The sequence below is a fragment of the Rhea americana genome, unplaced genomic scaffold (assembly GCF_003343005.1).
Source record: "Rhea americana isolate MKP2758 unplaced genomic scaffold, rheAme1 scaffold_150, whole genome shotgun sequence".
Taxonomy (NCBI): domain Eukaryota; kingdom Metazoa; phylum Chordata; class Aves; order Rheiformes; family Rheidae; genus Rhea; species Rhea americana.
In genome coordinates, this window is record NW_028185595.1 from 2136345 (window position 1) to 2155458 (window position 19114).

The 19114-nt window shown below is 40.3% G+C and overlaps 1 protein-coding gene across 1 annotated transcript in view; it reads left to right on the forward strand.

Annotated features, from left to right (window-relative positions):
* The first annotated feature begins 283 nt into the window (after window positions 1-283).
* Window positions 284-19114, forward strand: part of RELCH (RAB11 binding and LisH domain, coiled-coil and HEAT repeat containing) — an 80303-nt gene continuing 61472 nt past the window's right edge. The window contains exons 1-2 of the mRNA XM_085299585.1: window positions 284-958; window positions 18136-18225. Of these exons, the coding sequence (XP_085155711.1) occupies window positions 481-958; window positions 18136-18225 (568 nt within the window). The 5' untranslated portion in view covers window positions 284-480. The remainder of the gene's footprint in view (window positions 959-18135; window positions 18226-19114) is intronic.

Genomic DNA, 19114 nt, shown 5'->3' on the forward strand with positions numbered 1-19114 from the left:
TCCGCTTCCGCTTCCGCCGCGCGCCCCGCCTCCTCCCCACAGCACCCTCCGGGCAGCSTCGCGAGAGCTCACGCGAGGCACTAGCCCAGCACCCGCGCCCACTGCCCCGGCGTCACGCGCTCACCCCGCCTCCCACCACCCCCCCGCCTCGGGGAGGCCCCGCCCCGACCCCCCGCGCGGGRGGAGGCGGGCTCTCGGCCGGCAGGGGCGGGCGCTGGCACGGGTGCGGCCGCTTGCGGTTGGCCGGAGAAGTCTCGCGAGAGCTGGKTTCCGGAAACCGGTAGTGGGAGCGGTGGGAGGTGGCTGAGGCGGAGGCGGAGGAAGGTGGCGGCGAGGGAGCGGCTGTTGCTGCCGGCGGTCGCGCCTGTAGCAGCGGAGGGGGCTGGCGGCGGCGGTGCCGGCCGTGCGCGAAGGGGCAGCGGCGGCGTCGCGCAGACTCGGCCGCGGTAAAGCCTGGGTAGCGCCGCGTCGGGCTGTAAGATGGCGGCGGCGGGCGGGGGCAGCAGCGTGAACCCCTTCCTCAGCGACTCCGAGGAGGACGAGCCCGAGGAGTCCAGGCCCGGCGGTGGCAGTGGCAGTAGCCATGACCCAGGCGGGCCGCTGTCCCCGCAGGAGGCGGCGGCCGCCGCCGCGGAGAGCCCCGAGGCGCTGCCCGGTTTGCGCCTGGCGGCGCCGGGCGATGCCGGCGGCGCGGGCCCCGGCGCGGGGGAGCCGCCGCGGGTGTCCATGGACGCGCTGGCGGCGCAGCTGCTGCGGGACCAGTTCCTGCTGACGGCGCTGGAGCTGCACACGGAGCTGCTGGAGAGCGGCCGGGAGCTGCCTCGCCTCCGCGACTACTTCTCCAACCCGGGCAACTTTGAGCGGCAGAGCGGCACGCCGCCCGCCGGCGGGGCCCTGGGCGGCGGCGTGCTCGGCGGAGCCGGCGGCGGTGGCAGGGAGCCCGGAGCCGGCCAGCTCAGTAAGTGACCGGGCCGGGCGGTGGAGGGCCTGCGGGGTGCCGCGGGAGCGGGGCAGGAGYGTGCGGTGCCGGGGCCGGTCCTGCTCGCACACCTTGTCGAGCCWTGGTCTTCCTGCGGGGTCATGCGTGCTGCAAGTGTGAGAGGAACGTGAGGAATTTCAGCCTTAACGATTAGCTGTCTCAGGGCTTGTTGYGCTTTCCTTAGTGCCTGCTATCTAGACATAGGTCATACGTTCAGGATTCATATTCCCAGGGTTAAGCGATAGTCATGACTACTGATATGTTTCAAGCCTAAAAATCGTCAAAAATGGGCTGTCAGAGGCCAGCATGCTCTTTCTGCTGATGTGTTGGAACGGCTAAGTCTTTGAAGGATAGTTCTCTGAATTTTGCTTGCATAACTTGGTCATGGATAGCTAATACAGTGTTTTATAWGATTGATACTGGTAGTCTTACTGAGTGCCAGCAGTCTCTGGTTCACCAAGATTWGGGGTTGGGGAACAAAATATACTCAATTAATATAGCTTTGGGGAGAAAAGGCAGTGCAGATATTTGGAAAATCATAACATAGCTGGGCTGAAGAGCTTTTGAGGTTTAATGGTAGAGTAAATAGCTTAGAATAAAATTGTTTCTGTGTTTTATCAATATTGCTGTCAAGATAACTAGAGTTTTAAAAGTGAAGTCTGTATTATATTTTTAAGGTAGCTTATGTAAGTGACTTTGAGAGGGAAAAGCTGCACAGCTATCTGAATTCTGAGGACTTAATGAACTTGGAATGATAGAGTTTGYGATCAACAGACAGTTGAGAGATTGTATCTATGTATATGTGTGTTCTGACATCTACAGAATTTTTTAACTAATCTCATTCTTTTGCTTATTTAAAAAAATGTTTCTGATTTTGCAAGGATGTGCAGTTAAAATTTGGAAATGGCTAATGTTTCTAGATGGCTGTAAGTATTAGGAGATATCTAGACTTTCATCTTATTGTTTTTCAATATCTCTTAGAAATKATATGGATTTTCTTATATTCTTACTATGGTGTTTAAACTCTAGTTATCTTGTCTGTGAATATGTAGGATTTCATAGTTGACTTTGAAGGACTGACAGCTTCAATGAAGTCACCGTCATGATAAAATCAGCCAGTGTTGGAAAAAATTATTGCTTCAAGGCTGCAAAGTACCTATTTATGTTTAATTAAAAGCAGCTTCATTTGAGATTCCAATCAATTAATCCAGTTGACTTCACATTTTCCATTCTTTATTAACATGACATGTTGCATCCATGAGTTTTACTGATAGTGAATGTACTCCAGTAGAGTTAGAAGAACCCACAGCCTATGTAATTGTTGTGTTATGTATGCAGAAAGTCACTTCTTGGAATTCTAGATCAACGTTAAATTACTTGAGAACATCTTAATGATTACTGTGCTGACCTGCTGTGTAATATACTGCAATAGAACCTCACAATAAAAAAAAAAAAAAAAAAGTGGGGGAGGGAGAGAGAAGGAGGAGAACTAAAGCTTATTTTTGGAGCAGTATAATGATAACGAGGCATGATAAAAATAAAGGTCATGATAAACCTCAGGTTAAAGCTTAAGTATAGGTAGCAGTCTAGAGAGTTTTTTCAAAGCTTTTTTTGTTGTTGTTTCAAAAATGATTCCCCAAAAATTAGCATTGAGCGACATTGAAAGCTAGCAGATCCAAAACAATGAAACAAAGTATTTTAGGATAACTGAAGTAGACTTATGTCAATCAGACATTCTTGAGATCTAGAATGTAGCATGGAGCTAGTAGTTGTGTCACTGTTCTTCGTCCCGGTTGTGGTTAATGTTAACAAGCGATAATAACATCTCYAGCCTCAGAATTTAAGCCAACTTTCAAATGTTAAAAAACAGATTGCGAAAGACTCTGGGCTGAAAATTATGYGATCTTTTTCCAAGAGTGTTTTTCACTTTCCTCTGAAGTATCTGGTATTAGGTTTTGTTCAAGAAAAGAAAAACATAGGCAGTATACTAACCTAGTTGAAGAATTTAGTTCTGTTAAGAAGTCTGGTCTGTTGTTCCTGCATTCTCTTAAGCTGTTGGATGGATCTTCTCAGGGAGGGTTGCAGTGAATTTAAGTGGGAGTAGTGAACAGYGTCCAATTACCATCACTCTTTTGCTGTTACTGTAAGTACACAGCAAAAGAGATTCAAGAATCAAATGTTAGGTTTCTTCACAGAAACTATTAATATAGAAAAGTAGTGGAGTTTAGCAGAGTTATCATTTGAAGGTCGCCTGAATCTGATATTTGAGTGAGAAAAATCTTAATGTGCCCAAATGAAAATTTAAAAAAGTCATTTCTGTTGATATTTTAAGTTATAACTTGTTCGCTGCACTTGCTTGCAGCTGCATTTTTTTCCCATACAAGTTACATAAATTTCTATTGTACATTGAGGTTTTAGTAATGTGAACGGATACAGAAGTATGACAGGCAACTCTCATTGAATGTGAAGTATGTATGGAATGCTGCCTGATGATTTCTGTGGAGCAATGCAAAGTCCTCAGAATCCTTTTAAACAAGCTAAAGAAGAAGCGCATGCAGGAATCTCTTGTGATTTCTTACCTCCCCCCCCTCCAACTGCTGTGAAAAGGTTTTAGTGAAATATTGTAGGAGCTAGAAAAAGGCAACTAGTATCATGTGGTCAGCAAGTGACTTAGAAGCACTTTTTCTTTCAGCMGTGCTTCAGAGTACTTGATTACATAAGCATGTGGTAGTCACATGACTGAGGTTTCTTGCATTTTTGCAAAAACACCCCCCTCATTATTGCTTATCAGCAGTAGAGTATCACAACTGCAGATTAAACTGTATTGTGAGGAAATTGGGAATTGTGTTATATTCCAAAATGTCCACACTGCCCTTTTAGATGTGCAGCATCCATGTGTAGCCATCATCCTCCTTCACACAAAGCTCTGCTACATCCTCTCCAACTTAGAATCATAGAATCAGTAAGGTTGGAAGGGACCTCTGGAGATCATCTAGTCCAAACCCCCTGCTCAGCAGGGTCACCTACAGCATGGGTGACAGSGTTGCAACCAGGCGGGCCTTGAAGATCTCCAGAGAAGGAGACTCCACCACCTCTCTGGGCAACCTGCTCCRGTGCTCCGTCACTCTCACAGGGAAGAAATTCCCCCTCACGGTCAGGYGGAACTTCCTSTGCTTCAATTTCTGCCCATTGCCTCTTGGTCCTGTCACATGGGACAACTGAAAAGAGTTTGTCCCCATCCCCTTGACACCCTCCCTTCAGGTACTTCTACACATTGATCAGATCCCCCCTCAGTCTTCTCTCCCCCAGGCTGAAGAGGCCCAGCTCTCGCCGCCGTTCCTAAGAGGGCAGGTGCCCCAGCCGTCTGATCATCTTTGTAGCCCTACGCTGGACTCTCTCCACTAGCTCCATGTCTCTGTTGTCCTGGGGAGCCTAGAACTGGACCCAGTACTCGAGATGAGGCTTCCCCAGGGCTGAGCAGAGGGGCAGGATCACCYCCCTCGACCTGCTGGCAACAGTCTTCCCAATGCACCCCTGGAGACCATTGGCCTTCTTGGCCACAAGGGCACATTGCTGGCTCATGGTCAACCTGTCATCCACCAGCACTCCCAGGTCCTTCTCTGCAGAGCTGCTCTCCAGCAGGTCAGCCCCCAGCTTGTCCTGGTGCCTGGGGTTATTTTTCCGTAGGTGCAGGACTCTGCACTTGCCCTTGTTGAACCTCAKGAGGTTCCTCTCCATCCAACTCTCCAGCCTGTCCAGGTCTCTCTGTATGGCAGCACAGCCCTCAGGTGTGTCAGCCACTCCTCCTGGCTTGGTATCATCTGCAAACTTGCTGAGGAGGCACTCTGTCCCCTCATCCAGGTCATTGATGAAGAAGTTGAACAGGATGGGACCCAAGACTGAGCCCTGGGGGACGCCACTAGCCACAGGCCTCCAACTAGAGTCCACACCACTGATGAGGACCCGCTGAGCTCTGCCTTTCAGCCAGTTCTCAATCCACCTCTCTGTCCACTCGTCTGACTTCTTTTATGTCAGCTTCCACCATTGGTTTATGTAGCAGTAGCTCGAGATCTGCTAGAGCATTTTGATACATTTTTCTARAAGTAGTGGTATGAGTATTTACCTTGGCAGTTCCTGCTCTATGCTGTATTTCTCATGTTTTACAGGACCTTGATCTATGTAGTGGTACTTGCCCCTACACTTACTAGATTTAAATTCATTTCCACTTCCCCATCACCTTTTGTATAAGCAGGTACAGTACAAATGAGGCATTTAAATTTAAAAATAATGCTAACTGAAATGTCTCATCCCTGTTACCCAACCTTAAATGTTGTCCTGCTGAATCCTCTGTGTTGAAAGCCATAATTCAAATCTGAGGATAATAGATGAAGATTTTTTTTTTCTCATGTGGTTGATATTGTGCCCTTCAGATGCTGTGCTTGACAAATGCCCTTTGCTGAAAGGGTGCAATTTACACAGCTAGAAAGGCTTTTTAGTCTTAAAATCTGCCATTTGTTTTCTTGTTCATGGCTATAAAAGCTCAACATTCTCAAAATTTAAAATAGGTATAATGCAAGTCATAAGAAGGGGTTGGATCTTGTTACTTTTATGGTTTTAAGGAGATGCTTTTTGCCTAGTTATTTCCAAAACAAGTGTTTGTAGTTTTCCACTGAGTTGATTCTGACTGTATTAATCTAATTTCTGAGCACAAAAATGTAAAATTGATTCTGCTTCTGTATGTCTAGTTTTGCTTGGGATTTTGCTGTTTCAGCTGTAGTGAAGTGTTTTGCCTTTGAAAGTCAGTTGAGTCCTAGCGGAAGAAGCTGCATGGCAAGAGCAGATTGAATCTGCTATTGTGAGAAAGGGGTGTTTTGATAATGATTCTGAATCCTGAATTGCAGAGAAAGTGACTCTATACAGGCTCTTGTTGTGACCAGTGTTCACCACATTTTTGCTTTATGTGAACACATAGCAAGACAGCACTGTCTCAGAACAGTTTGCTGTATCTCGGCTTAAATGGCACTCTAAATAAGATTGGAAAYTGGGAAGAAGACAATACCAGTTGTCCTGATGACTAGGTTTTTTGGTTGTCAGCTAGTCTTTGGTTGTTAGCTCAAAGCTCTTTTTGGTTTCCTTATGAAAATAAACAAAGATGTATGTGGTCTTGTTAGCTACTTCTCTAAACACTGAGGCAGTAGGAGGACATGTAAGTGAAAATAGCTTAAAGAAAGGTGCATCTCTTTGTTCACATCTATCTATTCTRTCCTTCATAGGAAAACAAAGCTGCTGTCACTGAAAGATGGCAGAAACTGAATTTCCTTAAAAGAAGTAAAGGTTTGAAGATGCTTGTGTGTAATGCTGAAGGAAAGAGGAGCTACRTGCCCTTCAGAACTGCCTGAATGAAACCTGAGAGGAAGTGACAGTGAGCTCTGTCATGCTCTGAAGTTGGCTTTACTAATAGAGAGGCCAGCTGAACTTCCTCCAGATGTCAGTTCTTCTCACTCTCCTTCTCCTTTTCATCAACATTGATATTTATGAAATATTTTCAGTGGGAGATGCACTCTATCATTCAAGACCTTGTTAGCTGAGAACTTTGACAATTCTGTTCTAGTTGCCAAATGAGTAGAGCTAGGTCCACAAGAATCTTCTAATTAGATAAGGCAAGCCTTCTTTCTGATGGCTATGGTCAATGAGTGAATAATTTAAACTTTGGATAACGTCTGTGTTGGGATGATTTGGAATGTTATGACTGATGGCTTCGAAGAGAGACTAGTGTGCATAGGGGTGTAGCTACACGAAGAAATAACGGGGTATGGCAGTGTGAAATAAGCGTGCWATTATGAGCAAGTAACAGTAAACTASTATCCGCTGAGACTAGGTAGGCACAAAKGAAGCTATCACTGAGTAGCGTAGTGATCCATGTGCATCCTAGTTTACCTCAAAGTCACTGATCTGTCTTAGGATGTGATATGCAGTGAGGAATCCAGCTGCAACAGTCTTGGCTTWCTGCTGTGTTCCTGCACCAGGGGTTACTGTTAAATTTCCATGGTTGGCAAGGCAGAATTGAACATCCATTCATAGGCACCTAGTCTAGTTATGTTTGAGTTCATAGCCTTCAGCAAAGGGCATACTTGCACATGACCAAACCAGCTAAGGCACCTATGGACGTTCAATTCTGCCTTCCCCACCATGGAAAAGTTTGGTTGAAAGTTCCAGCAAAACAAGCATATTTTGTACTGAAGCAGCACATGTTCCCTTCTGCCAGCTTTTATGTCAGGGGAAAGGTTGATCTTCTTTGTGAAGAGAAGAAGGGAGAGAGCAATAAGGTTAGCTGGAACTTGGCATATCAGAACCAAGCATTGGAAGCTTTTTAAGCTCCACTGTGTGTAAATTCAGTCATGGCTAAAGTATATKGAGTTAGCTTTTYTTCCTCTGAGAATTATCTTTCTCTTGGTTGAAGACRTGACCTGTAGATCTTGTTCTGCTGRGAGAGCACTTGATGGAAATTTTATACAAGATTCATTGCCTGATATTAAAAGGTTTGTCTAATGTTTACAGACAAGCCCTGATAATTTAGGCAGTTATATCAACTGTTGACAGCTGTTCTGTGTGCAAAGCCCATGATCTTGATTGGTTTAAAGAAGTTTTGGAATAAGGTCTGACATATTTGTGTATATACATATATAGATATTGTAAAGAATTTCACTATTTAAAATGCCACACCAGAAGTCTCCCTTAACAGTATAGGGAGATAAGTCATAAACTTTCTTGTATTATGCTSTTGTATGTTCAAAGTCGTAACTGCTTACCTTAAATGTGTTATTTRTATTTGGTTTTCTAATATATTTTAAAAATACAGAGATAAAACAGGTTTGAGAAACTGGATTGGATCCTCCTCTGGCCTGGGGTCAAACTTTGAGTGATTTCAGTGAAGTGTTTCACAAGCCTTGTATTTTTGTTAGGATGCACATGCCTGAGACATGGCACAAAGTAAGTATTTGAGTTTGTTGGACAAATAGTTAAAACTTTTTTCTTAAAACCACTTTTTTTTTTAAGAGACCGAGATTAAAAAGCCTTTGAGAAATACTGAACTCTTTCCCTCTGTGCAGCACATGGGAGAGGCAATTTACTTCCTCCCTTCCTGCAGCGTAACACTGCATGATGGTGATGCATCTGATAGCTTTGCTTTTGAATTGGAGGAAATACTTGTACATAGAAACTCACAGAATAAGAATTTCTTATTTATAACAAGTACTCTCTGATATTGGGGGAAAGAGACTTATGAACTGTCAGACTCTTTAGAAAGGTATCTGTTTGGATGTTGTCACTTGACAGGACAGTCAAAGAAAGAAAAATGATGGCAAAATATTCTAGTCTGTTTCTGATCTAATTCATTATAGAATACGCTTGGACATGTTGTTAAAAATTGAAGAATTTACTCTTGTCCTAAGATAAATGAAGAAACCAAGGAAAGGGGAACGTACTARTACTTGAAATATTGAGCAAAATGGGAGAAAGCAATGCTTGAGGACTAAGATGGGCTCCATCTTACTCTTTAAATAGTTCCTCATCAAAGACAACCTGTTAGGGACTGGATTGATATAAGATAATTCTGCTTAATGACAGAGARCATAGAGAGCTACCTCGCTGTGGGGAATGGAAAACTCCTTGTATGCAAGTCATACGATACACTTTGAGAAAGGCAGGGCAGCAGCACTGAGCATATGAAGTTAACTTGATTCCATTGCTGCTTTCTGATTTCTGCCAGAGCCTGCTGGGGTCTGGAGCAGAGGGAGTGACTCTGCGCCCTGCTCCTCACTTAGCCCTTTTGTTTTGGGAGGCTCTGTTGTCTCAAGCGCTCTGCAGCACACACACAGGAAGCCAGCCTGGGTTTGATGCTATGCCCAAGCTAATATACCCCCTRGACAGCAGTGTTCACTGCAGCAACATTCAAAGAGCTTTCTGCAGGGCCAGCTTCATTCTTTCACTGTATTAATTTGGCTGCTGCCTGAGATTGTCTATACAGTACCCCCCACACACACACACACACAAAGCAGTATATTTGTTGTTGGTATGGCCCTTTAYGAAGTCAGATCAGGTATAGCTGTATCTATATCTTAACCCAATTCAGTTACTTGTGAGTGRCTTATTTCCGTGCTAGGGTGCAAGATCTATATAGTTTCTATTTATTTCTTCCTTCTTATGAGCTTCTGCCATGTTTCAGGAGGACATTCCCCTCCATACATACTCCCTCATGGGGATTAGTATTAAATCTCTTTATTGCACTGTATCTACAAATTTTTTTCTTGTAGTGATTGGCTTAATTTTTTGTTCTTGGCCAGCAAACATAGGTTTGTTTTCTCCAAGCAGTTTTAAATTTCATATAAGTTCCATGAATTTTCATTGCTAGTTAATAATGTGAAGAAGAAAAATATATTGATYGTCTGTTTTCAGTCTAGTTCGGATTTCCTCTCATGGACTAGTGTTATGTGATCATTTTAAAAACCTGTTGAAGAATTCTCRATAACTTGTAAGCTCTAGCAGCTCAAAAATTTAAATCTATTCTAATAGCTTTACTTATCTTGATTTCCTTCTCATTTTATGATAGTTTGAGAACTTCATTTCGGCACACACCAACTTTGAAAATTCAGCTAGTCTCATAGTAGGTGAGAACTTCTGGAACAGGGCAGGATAGCTGCCTGCAGTTACRAAACAAGGTTGATAAGCCAGGTGCYTATAACATAGTGCAGAATAGTATAAATTAGAATAAGTGTCCTAGTTTTGTAGCAGTGTAACCACAGCAGTGTGTTATATGTTGATGTGGTTTAAGTTCCCTTTGCAGGTTCAAAGTGGTTTAAAATTTTGATGAATAAGTCTGTTTCTTTTCTGTAGGGCTTATGCTAGATCAGATATCTGCTGTTGTGGATCAAGTTTGCGTWGCTAGCTGATCCAGCAGGGGTAAGCTTGGAACAAGTGGAATAGCAGAAATTTTAAAGGCAATGGCCATATTGAGACTTAAATAATGTTGCTCAACAGTTTTCTTGTGAAATTTGGTCAGACTTATAGGAGGGGAACTTGCAGTATCATCTGAGGTGAATTTCTTTTTAAATAGTTTAATTCATTTATTCATATGTATTGCATGATATATTTATTCCAGTTGCTACATAATGCAGCTGTAGATTCAAGCTCTGAATTGATAAAATCATTTCTGAGGCATTAACGGTGTTTTCTCCCTTAATCAATGTAAAAGGGAGTCCATTAAATCTCTTTAGGTTTTTAATCTTCTTCCACATTTGTGAATATTATCTAGCTTGTCTGTTGGTTTATTCACATACACACTTGTGCAGTTCAGCAYCAGTGAGGATTTTAAGCATGTGCAAGTAATATAACAAAGTCCCTGTCCTCAGTTTCCTCAGATCCTGCCATTTCTGCCTATGGAGGATAGTGGAAGATGATGGTTATTCAAGAATATAGACCAGTATTTCTAAAAGAAAACAGGACATTTGTTCCATGGTTGTAAGGGTTAGCTTATTGTAAGTCTTGAGTGTTAAAGGATGGTAAAATACCTAGTTGGCTGACTTCTCTAACAGAAACAGATCTAAAATATATTTTTGTATACTGGCATTTCCTTAGGCCTTAACTTGAACTAGCTATCACAACTCTTTTATTGTACCTATAGCACAGAGGAGAAAAGGTGGGGGGGAAGTATCAAATCTGATTAGTTTCTAAGGAAACTTGTCAACCAAAATTTCTTATCAGAGTATTTACTGGTTTACCTTTATCTCTTTCCAAAAATTAAAAATTAGATGGGATGTCCAAAAGCTAAAGGTAATCTATAAAATGTGTTGTACAGTTTGCCATTTCAGATGTTCAGTATATGGAGTTTTTTCAACTTTTTGATTTGCAGATCCCTYAAGAAATCATGACTTAGTCTTTCTTTTGATGGAAAATTTGACTTAAGAGGTTTCTTCAACTAAAAAAGGCTGTATGTATTTATTAGGAGTAGGGAGTATTTAACTTAGAGTAATTTACAGTGTAGTCCTATAGACAGTTGCARTAGCCAAATTTTGCAGCAGAAGCTTCTGCGTATTTTCTAAAACTAAATGGARCTTCACTGTTATCTTAAAGTTTGCCTTAGTAATTGGATCTTAGATTGAAAACCRTTATGGTAGAGGATATTTTTAGATTTTCACTTCTCATGAATCTGAAGGAATATCTCAGAACTATACAGTTGTGATTGTACACTTCAAAACTAACTTGAATTAGATTTTTTTGACACTTACAATTCTAACTATTTTCACTGTGTGGTATCTCWTGAAATTGGACTCTAATTTGTTGCCATCCACGAAGGTATACCTATTAGAATTAACGTGCTTTTTAACAGCTAAACCTCAACAATTGCCCATTGTGATTACTCATCRTGTTCTAAATTTTCTATGATTAGGTCAAGAATGAAGAACAAATTAAGATGATAATGGATAATTTTTGATGACTTGTTCATTTACACAGCTTTCAATATCTGATTTTTTTTTTTAATTCAAGACATGCTAGAAGACACTAACTCAAACTGATTTGTAAACATAATTGTGCCTGAGACTGAAGTGAGAAATCTTGGTAAGATTTCTCCTTAGTGAAATCTTACCTTAGTGAAGAGGTAGTGCTATTATCAAATAAAATTACTTCTACTAGATCAAGTTGCTTATGTAATAATTATATCACTAATGTTAAAGCATTTTAACCTTCTCTGAAGTAAAAACTTGCGTCTGATTCATACCTCTGGAAGCGGAGTTTCTAGAGCTCTGCTTGCATAAGTATTCAAAATTCTCTATATAAATATTTTGTTATAGTCAGTAGCATGAAGAACGTTTCATGGCGGTTTTTACGAGTCTGTGATACATTGTGTGTTTGTATTTGGTAAAGCTACAATAACTGACAAGTAGAACTGTATTAAACAATCATGTRTAATTTCTTCAAAGACTATTTTTTCTTTTCTACTTTTTATTTTATTTAAATTTATTTAAAAATAGTAGTTTTCCTTTCTTATCCAAATAATGAGATACTGGGATTGATCTCTGAAGAGTTTGGATGATRGTTTTATACTAGCATGTCTACTTACAGTTATTTTTCCCTGGATAAAACACAATATACATAGTCCGACTTAAAATGGAAAGGRCTTTGTCCTAGTATATTGAATATCCCAGGGAAAAGCTACCTTTGATCTTTATTGGGAGGAATTTCCTCTGCAYTGCCTGTTGTTCTGTGTGTATGCTAATCAAAAATAATCTTCTAGTAGCTAGTTATTACTCTGATCAGTTYAAATTGTGGTAACAGTCTTGTTGCAGGTTACAAATACTCTTCTATGTAAGTGAACATTTATGCTTGTAGATGCAAAGTGTATTTGCCTTTTACAAATATGATACCATTATTACTACTTCTTGAATTTCAAGGAACAAAAATGGACTTCCTSGTCTTCATGTGCTCTATTTGGTTAATTGTTAGTATTTGCTAGTATGATTTCTATCATCTTATAGAAAATATGGCAGTTTATTGGCTATTTTACCAACAAGTGATTTTTTTTTTTTCATTTTTAAATAATAGGTTCCAGGAGATTTGTCTTAGTGATGTTTCTTGAGCATTTCCATCAGGAAGTAGAGTTGCTTGGTTTTTCTATGCTAAAATATTCTATCAGCTAAAAACTAATTTGCTGTAATACTCATGTAAAGATCACTTAATATATTCTTGTAAAGGATTGTAATTTTTCTGTTTAATTCATGTATTGTGAAATGCTGATTAATGTGAACCTTGTAAGTGTACATTGAGATAAGCTGATAAAAAGTAACTATTTTTATCATAATGCCAAATGAAGCTTACTTTTTAGCCTGTATGCTGGTGGAAAGGACTGTAGCACTTTGTTTTGAGGGTATGTTGCATTTTGTTCCTTATATGGTTATACTTAACTTTCAGTGAAAGAGCAAGATAATTATGATAAGAGAACATAAACTGTGAGCAGAAATCTTCATGTAATGCAGTTGACCATTCTGGGAATAAGACGGAGATTAAAATTCTCTTCCTCTAAAATGAAGCAATATGTTAAAAGATTGTATGTGTTCATGGGCAAACCTGATGACAAACCTGATTTGTAACTTTGCAGATGTAATTAAAGCAATTGCATTTGTATTTTATTATTATATGATTGAAAATTTTAATCATTAATATACAGCATTAGCTACATTTTTGTATTTTAAAATTGTATTTGATTAATGGATTAAAWTTTTTCTTAGCTTTGAGTATCGAATATAATTCTAAGCTTTTTGGTTTTTGTTTTCCACTGGCTGAGATGAGAGACGGGAACTGCATGCAGGCTCTCCTTTACTATCTTGTCTGTCTCCCAGCATTTTATTAGCATGAGGAGATATGAAGAGCCTAAGCCTGTTCTATTTGTCTTTTCTGTGCACCTGTGGCACTGGTCTTTGCCTTATCATGGTAGGTGAGAACCTTACTGGAGTTTTTTCTTCCTGCTTGTCAAAGCTTCTCTTGTTATGCTGTTCTGATATTTCTGAAATGTTAAACCACCGGTAATTATTTTCCATTATGCCTATTCACTGGGAATGCTTTTAGCAAAAAGGAATTACTGACTAAAAAGAAAGGTGTTTTATTTCAGCATACCAAAATAGGAAGTGTTAAAAAAAAATCCATATACAGGAGACTGTTCATAACAATGTATATCATGACAGCAAAGTGTCTTCCTATTACAATGTCAGCTCAATCTTTTTCTAGAACAGGAACAATTCAGCTAAAGCATACTTCTCCTTTTCAGCAGTTTTCCCCTGCAGGATTTGGTTTTGATTATTCTTTGCCAAATAACTTAAACCTAGATTTTTATCTTCTATTAAAGAAACTAAAGACATAATTTGTTTTCCTAACAAATTTGACTTTTTTTTTTTCGGCTGGAAAAGTAATTCTCTTTCTGAATGCTTTAGTTTAAAATACTTCAGCTCAGTATACTGGAGTAGAGCTATTTGATGGTGTTCCACGTTCCCCAGGTGAGCTGCACAGGCTGAGCTCAGCACTTCCCTTGCTGCTTGCTCTCCCTGCTAGTTTTCCTGCTGAATGAAGCCAGTGTGTTGCCTGCAGGGACATACCCTTTTCACCCCTTTGTTGTGCAAATACATCCCTTAGAGAAGCACAATATTTGAGGTTGTAAAGTGTTACTCCATTATTTTTTGGAAGACGGACTTATTCTTAGGAGGTAAGCCTCCCCTACTGACTGCCTCCAGATAAAGCGTAGGGAAGGACGGGATGTGCGTGGTTAGCCGCCTCGTGTGTTACACGTGTGAGGAGTTGGGGCAGGCATACCCTTGTTCAGCTTTGGGCGTTCTTCAGCGTGGCTCTGCCAGGTGGCAGGTGGGTGCCATGACTCTGCTGATGGTATCACATCCTGCATGCTTGCCAGCCCTGGGGTTTCCACTCGCCCACCTGGACAGTATTTTCAGTTAACTATCTCACATGCCTTTTTCTTCTCCCCTTGTTATCCCAGATAATCTCATGGACTGATAGGTTAGAGACCTCTATCAGAAATCCATCTTTACTTGCTATTATGTGCTGTTTATATTTTCTGTAGAAGTCAGTTCTRTTACCTCAGAAACTCCAATACATTGTAAAATAACTCCTCCAAAATTCATCTGACCTAGTGTGAGCAGTGAGCTAGTGTATCTAGGTCAGTAGTGCTGCTGTGGCATTTAATGGAAAGTACAGATCCAGTTGCTGCCCAGTATTCCTTAAGCCTTGGCGCAGGAGCAGCTGTGCCTCGGGGCAGAGACTTGCGCAAGGTTCCTGTGGCACTGCCAGCTTTACGGTGCAAGTGCAAGAGGGGGAGCTATGCTTGGACCTCACCCAGCTTGGCTGTGCTCAAGCCTTTCTAGGCTGGCAGCAGAAGTAAACAGCTGTACCCATAATGAAGGGAGAGGAAAGGGAGCAGCTCTTGCATCTCTTCCTTTTCTGCTACTTGAAAGCTCTGTTTCAGCAGGGAGCTGTGGCAGTGCCACATCAGCAGGGACTGGGCTTTCCACATAGCTGGGACTTGGCAAGGTGAAGCTTCAACACTGATGGTTCACTGATGCCTGTGAAGCCAGTTTGCCTAGGATGCATCTCAGCCAAAGTGATTCAGCACTGTTGTCCTCTTACTTTAACAATACAAAATCACTGCTTTGTCTGCACCTTGTACTTTAAATGCAACATAGTATAGCAAAGTAGTGGTGTAATGTGTTTTGTTATATTATTCAAGCTATACATTTATTTAGCTGTAAATAGCCAACTCGAAGTTCTGCAACATGTATAGTCTGCTATTGATTCTTTTCCTTAAGCATTCATCTGGCTAGTCTACCCAGTTCTCAGTGAAGATGTAGATTCTACTTCTTCCAGGTGCAGTATGATACCTAAGGTTTAAAATGAAAACAGTCTTTATCTCCAGTTTGAATAGGGTGAAGATGATGATTTCAGCACCCAAACTGACTTGGTTTAGTCATGACAGCACTAAGCTTAACATGGGCTAATTTATCTTTCCAAGAAGAAAGGTGAGCTACRTGTGAGGGAGACCAGTTGATTAGGTATGTCGGACCAAGCGTGTTGTGAGGAGGATAGTGAGAAGACCTGCGGCAGGTATTTTTGAGACAGGAAGGGGGATCAGGAAAAGGAATTAATGGTAGAAGGAACCAGCCGTGACATGAACTAATGCTTCTTGGCACATCAGATGGTTTTTTCAACAAGTTTCTGGCTGCTCTGGCAAATATGCTTGTGTGTATTATGACTGGAGTATTTATTTTATCAGTTGGGGGAGGGCTTTGCCTTTAAGACATACTGCTAGTTACGTGGAAGCACATTTGTTGCATACAACTTTGGGTACTTCAGTAATGATGGTGAGGTTGACTTGACCTGAAAAATTAGTTGTTCTGATGTTACCTGCCTTGCAAGAGAAATTGGAAGTTGCACTTTGAACACGCAAAAGTGCAAGAGGAGAAAGAATTGTGTTCCTACTTTTGCCACAATGAAGCTATATAAGACTGAGTCACTTAGAAATACCAATGAACCAACACTTTTTTTTTTTTTTTGGTATGTTCTCAGTTTATGTTTAACTTTAGACTGGAATCTGATTTCAAAAAATTATTTGAGGAAACTTCCACCTACGAGTGAAATAATTTGGAGCAGGGCTTAGCATTATGCTGAACAAAGTGCAAGGTGTTCTGAAAAGTCAGATCTGAAGACTTTAACGCTGTGTATTCAAAGTTTATGTTTACTTTTGAACTTAATCACTCTAACTGTGGTTCCCGATGTGTGAAACCAGGAAACCTGGATCGCAACTATCCATTTTGTAGAGGTTCTGTAAAAAGAAGAGTTCTTACTGTGCTGCTAAGCGCTGTAGAACAGCCTATAGGGAATTACTGAATGCGTCTTCAAAGTAGTGCAATAAATAAGACCAGAACCTGCAAATAAACAGCGAGATTTTAACCTAAGTACTAAACGGAGACTCATTCAGGAATAATAACCTGTTTCTTTGTCTGTTTGACAAAGCATACTCAGAGGAAAAGTTCAGGTGGCTAAAGACTATCATAGTATTGAGATACATAGATATCTGTATCAACCAGACGAACTAGGGTTGCTGGACACTTTAGTTCTGGTACTGTAGAACTTAGCTTGAGTTRGCAAGTTTTGTATTCTCTAAAGCTTTTCAAGTAGGTATAGATGCTTTAATCAATCTGAATCCAAATGTTTGTGTTTCCTTCTAGTGCTGGCCTATTATGTAGAGAAGATGTTGCAAGACCTTAAGGGACCCATAAGACCTAAACTTAACTATTAAAAAAAGGAATTTGTTARTAGATTCCTCTAATTTTCTGACACAATGCACAATTTATACTTTTCTTAGGTTTAAATGGTTTACTTTCTGTGATGTTAGTCACAGCAGAATTTGACTGTCAGGTGCTGAGATTGCTTTTATTCCCACTGACAGATTTTTTTTTTTGACAGCCATGTGGAATTTGTTCTTTGTTAGTGTGGCAGTAGTTCTAATGTAATTAAAGTTATTCTTCTGCAGAGCTACGTAGAAATTTATTTCATAAGGAAGGGAAAGATGCTAAGATACTTGGTATAATAGTTTAATATTCAAATTCTTTAGGAACATGTTCTCTGTTTTGAGTTCTGTCACTATTTAAGCATTTATTTTCTCWTTTTTTTTTCTAATAAGAAGGTGGATGTGTACTCCAATACTCCAACAGACATGAAATTACCAAGATTGTGTGCATTCTGTTTTCATATTTTTCTGAAATGAAAAATGTTGAGGTCAGATTAGAACCTTATGCTGCTTACTGAATTTGTTGAATGTTTTGTAATTAGGAATTAAATTCTATAGTGTATTATAACCGCAGTACCATGAACTGCACTTGTTTTGCTTTCACTTTGCTAGCTAGTATGTAACTTAGTAAATTCTCTGTTAAGTGGGTAATGTACTGATGTTAGTGGCTGGAATCAGAAGATAATGTAGAGAAACATTTATCCATACTTACATGCCCTAAAATAGCAAAAAAGGGAAAAAGCTGGAATCAGAAGATAATGTAGAGAAACATTTATCCATACTTACATGCCCTAAAATAGCAAAAAAGGGAAAAGGAAGCATAGGATTTGGGGTGGTTAGACTTGCATAAAATGGGGACAGAACTGCTCTTCTTTGAAGTTGTTGCAAAGCAGTTATATTTGTTTGTTTTTGTGTGCACAGCTGATTGTCAAACAAAGCTCTCAGGCAATTGGTGGGAAAGGGAAAGAGCTATAGGACTTTCTTCCTGACATGCAGGGAAGGTAAAAATACTACCTTTTGGGGAGTCAAGGGTAGGAATTTTTTGCCATATCTGTTCACTGATCTTGCTGGAATGCTCTGTGTGTGTGTGTGTGTGTGTGTGTGTGTGTGGTGTTTTGTTTTTAACTTTAGTCATGCTTTCATTATGGTCATCTGTCTACTTAAAAAGTTAGAGGCAGACTTTTAGAAAACACAATGAAGTTTCAATTGCACAGAACATTTGCTTAGCCTTTGATTTACAGTTACTGAAATGATGTCAGCTCTCTAAGATATTTTCTGCTTTTCAGATGTCTTTTTTTTCCCTTCCCTTAAGATCGCACTGGAAGCATCAGTACTCTTGATTCCTTAGATTTTGCAAGATACTCTGATGATGGCAATAGGGAAGCAGAAGAAAGAGTAGCAGGTAAGTTTTTATATGGCTTAGGAGTCATAGAACACTTAACTTTACCATTTGATTTGTTGTTTTTAGCAGTAGTATATTTAAATGATCATTCCTGAAGATGAGAAGACTTTGCTTTGGTGGTTTAATTAGTCACTTTGTGACATATCATATTCCAGATCCATCTACTACTAGAGCATTACTGTCGAGTGCCGCCCCTCCCCCCCCCCAAAAAAAAAATATAAAAGCACAATATCTTTCTAAATAGCAAATATTCAGGTACATGGTACTTGTATATGGTTTTGCATTTCATCAGCCCGGTAGCAACCAGTATACTTAAAATAGTGCCCACTTGTTTTGACAATAGAATGATGTTTTGATACTGCTTACTGGCCACTACTATTTGGCTGAGACATGTTCAACACATGCTCTACAGTAGYCTGTGACCCAGGTAAGTAGCTTTACAGTATACAGAGCTCTAGTGAATCATCTGTTAAGCGTAGCCTATGTGTGGATCAAACAAGAATTATTCAAATCTAGAGTAAATCTGGGGTTTTCTCAGCTCCACAGATCTTTTCTTTTACAAATCTAAACTATACTTTTCTTCTCTCCTTTTGATTTCTGGGTTGTATAATGTTTCAGGGAAGTAACAGGGATTTTTTTCTCTTACAGTTGTTCTTAAACCCTATCAATGGGGAGTTTTCACTTCAGWTTTATGATCATCTCACCAAAGGCGGAGACTGTTTTTCTTTTACATTTGATTATAACTTAGTTTGCATGTGAACCATGATACTCTAATTCAGGCTCTTTCCTAAATTCAGAAGTTAAGCTGAGTGTTGGAGAAATCTCATTTTTATTTCCTGGCCATTGTTGCTCAGGCAAATGACTGAGTGAATTTAGGAACATAAAATAT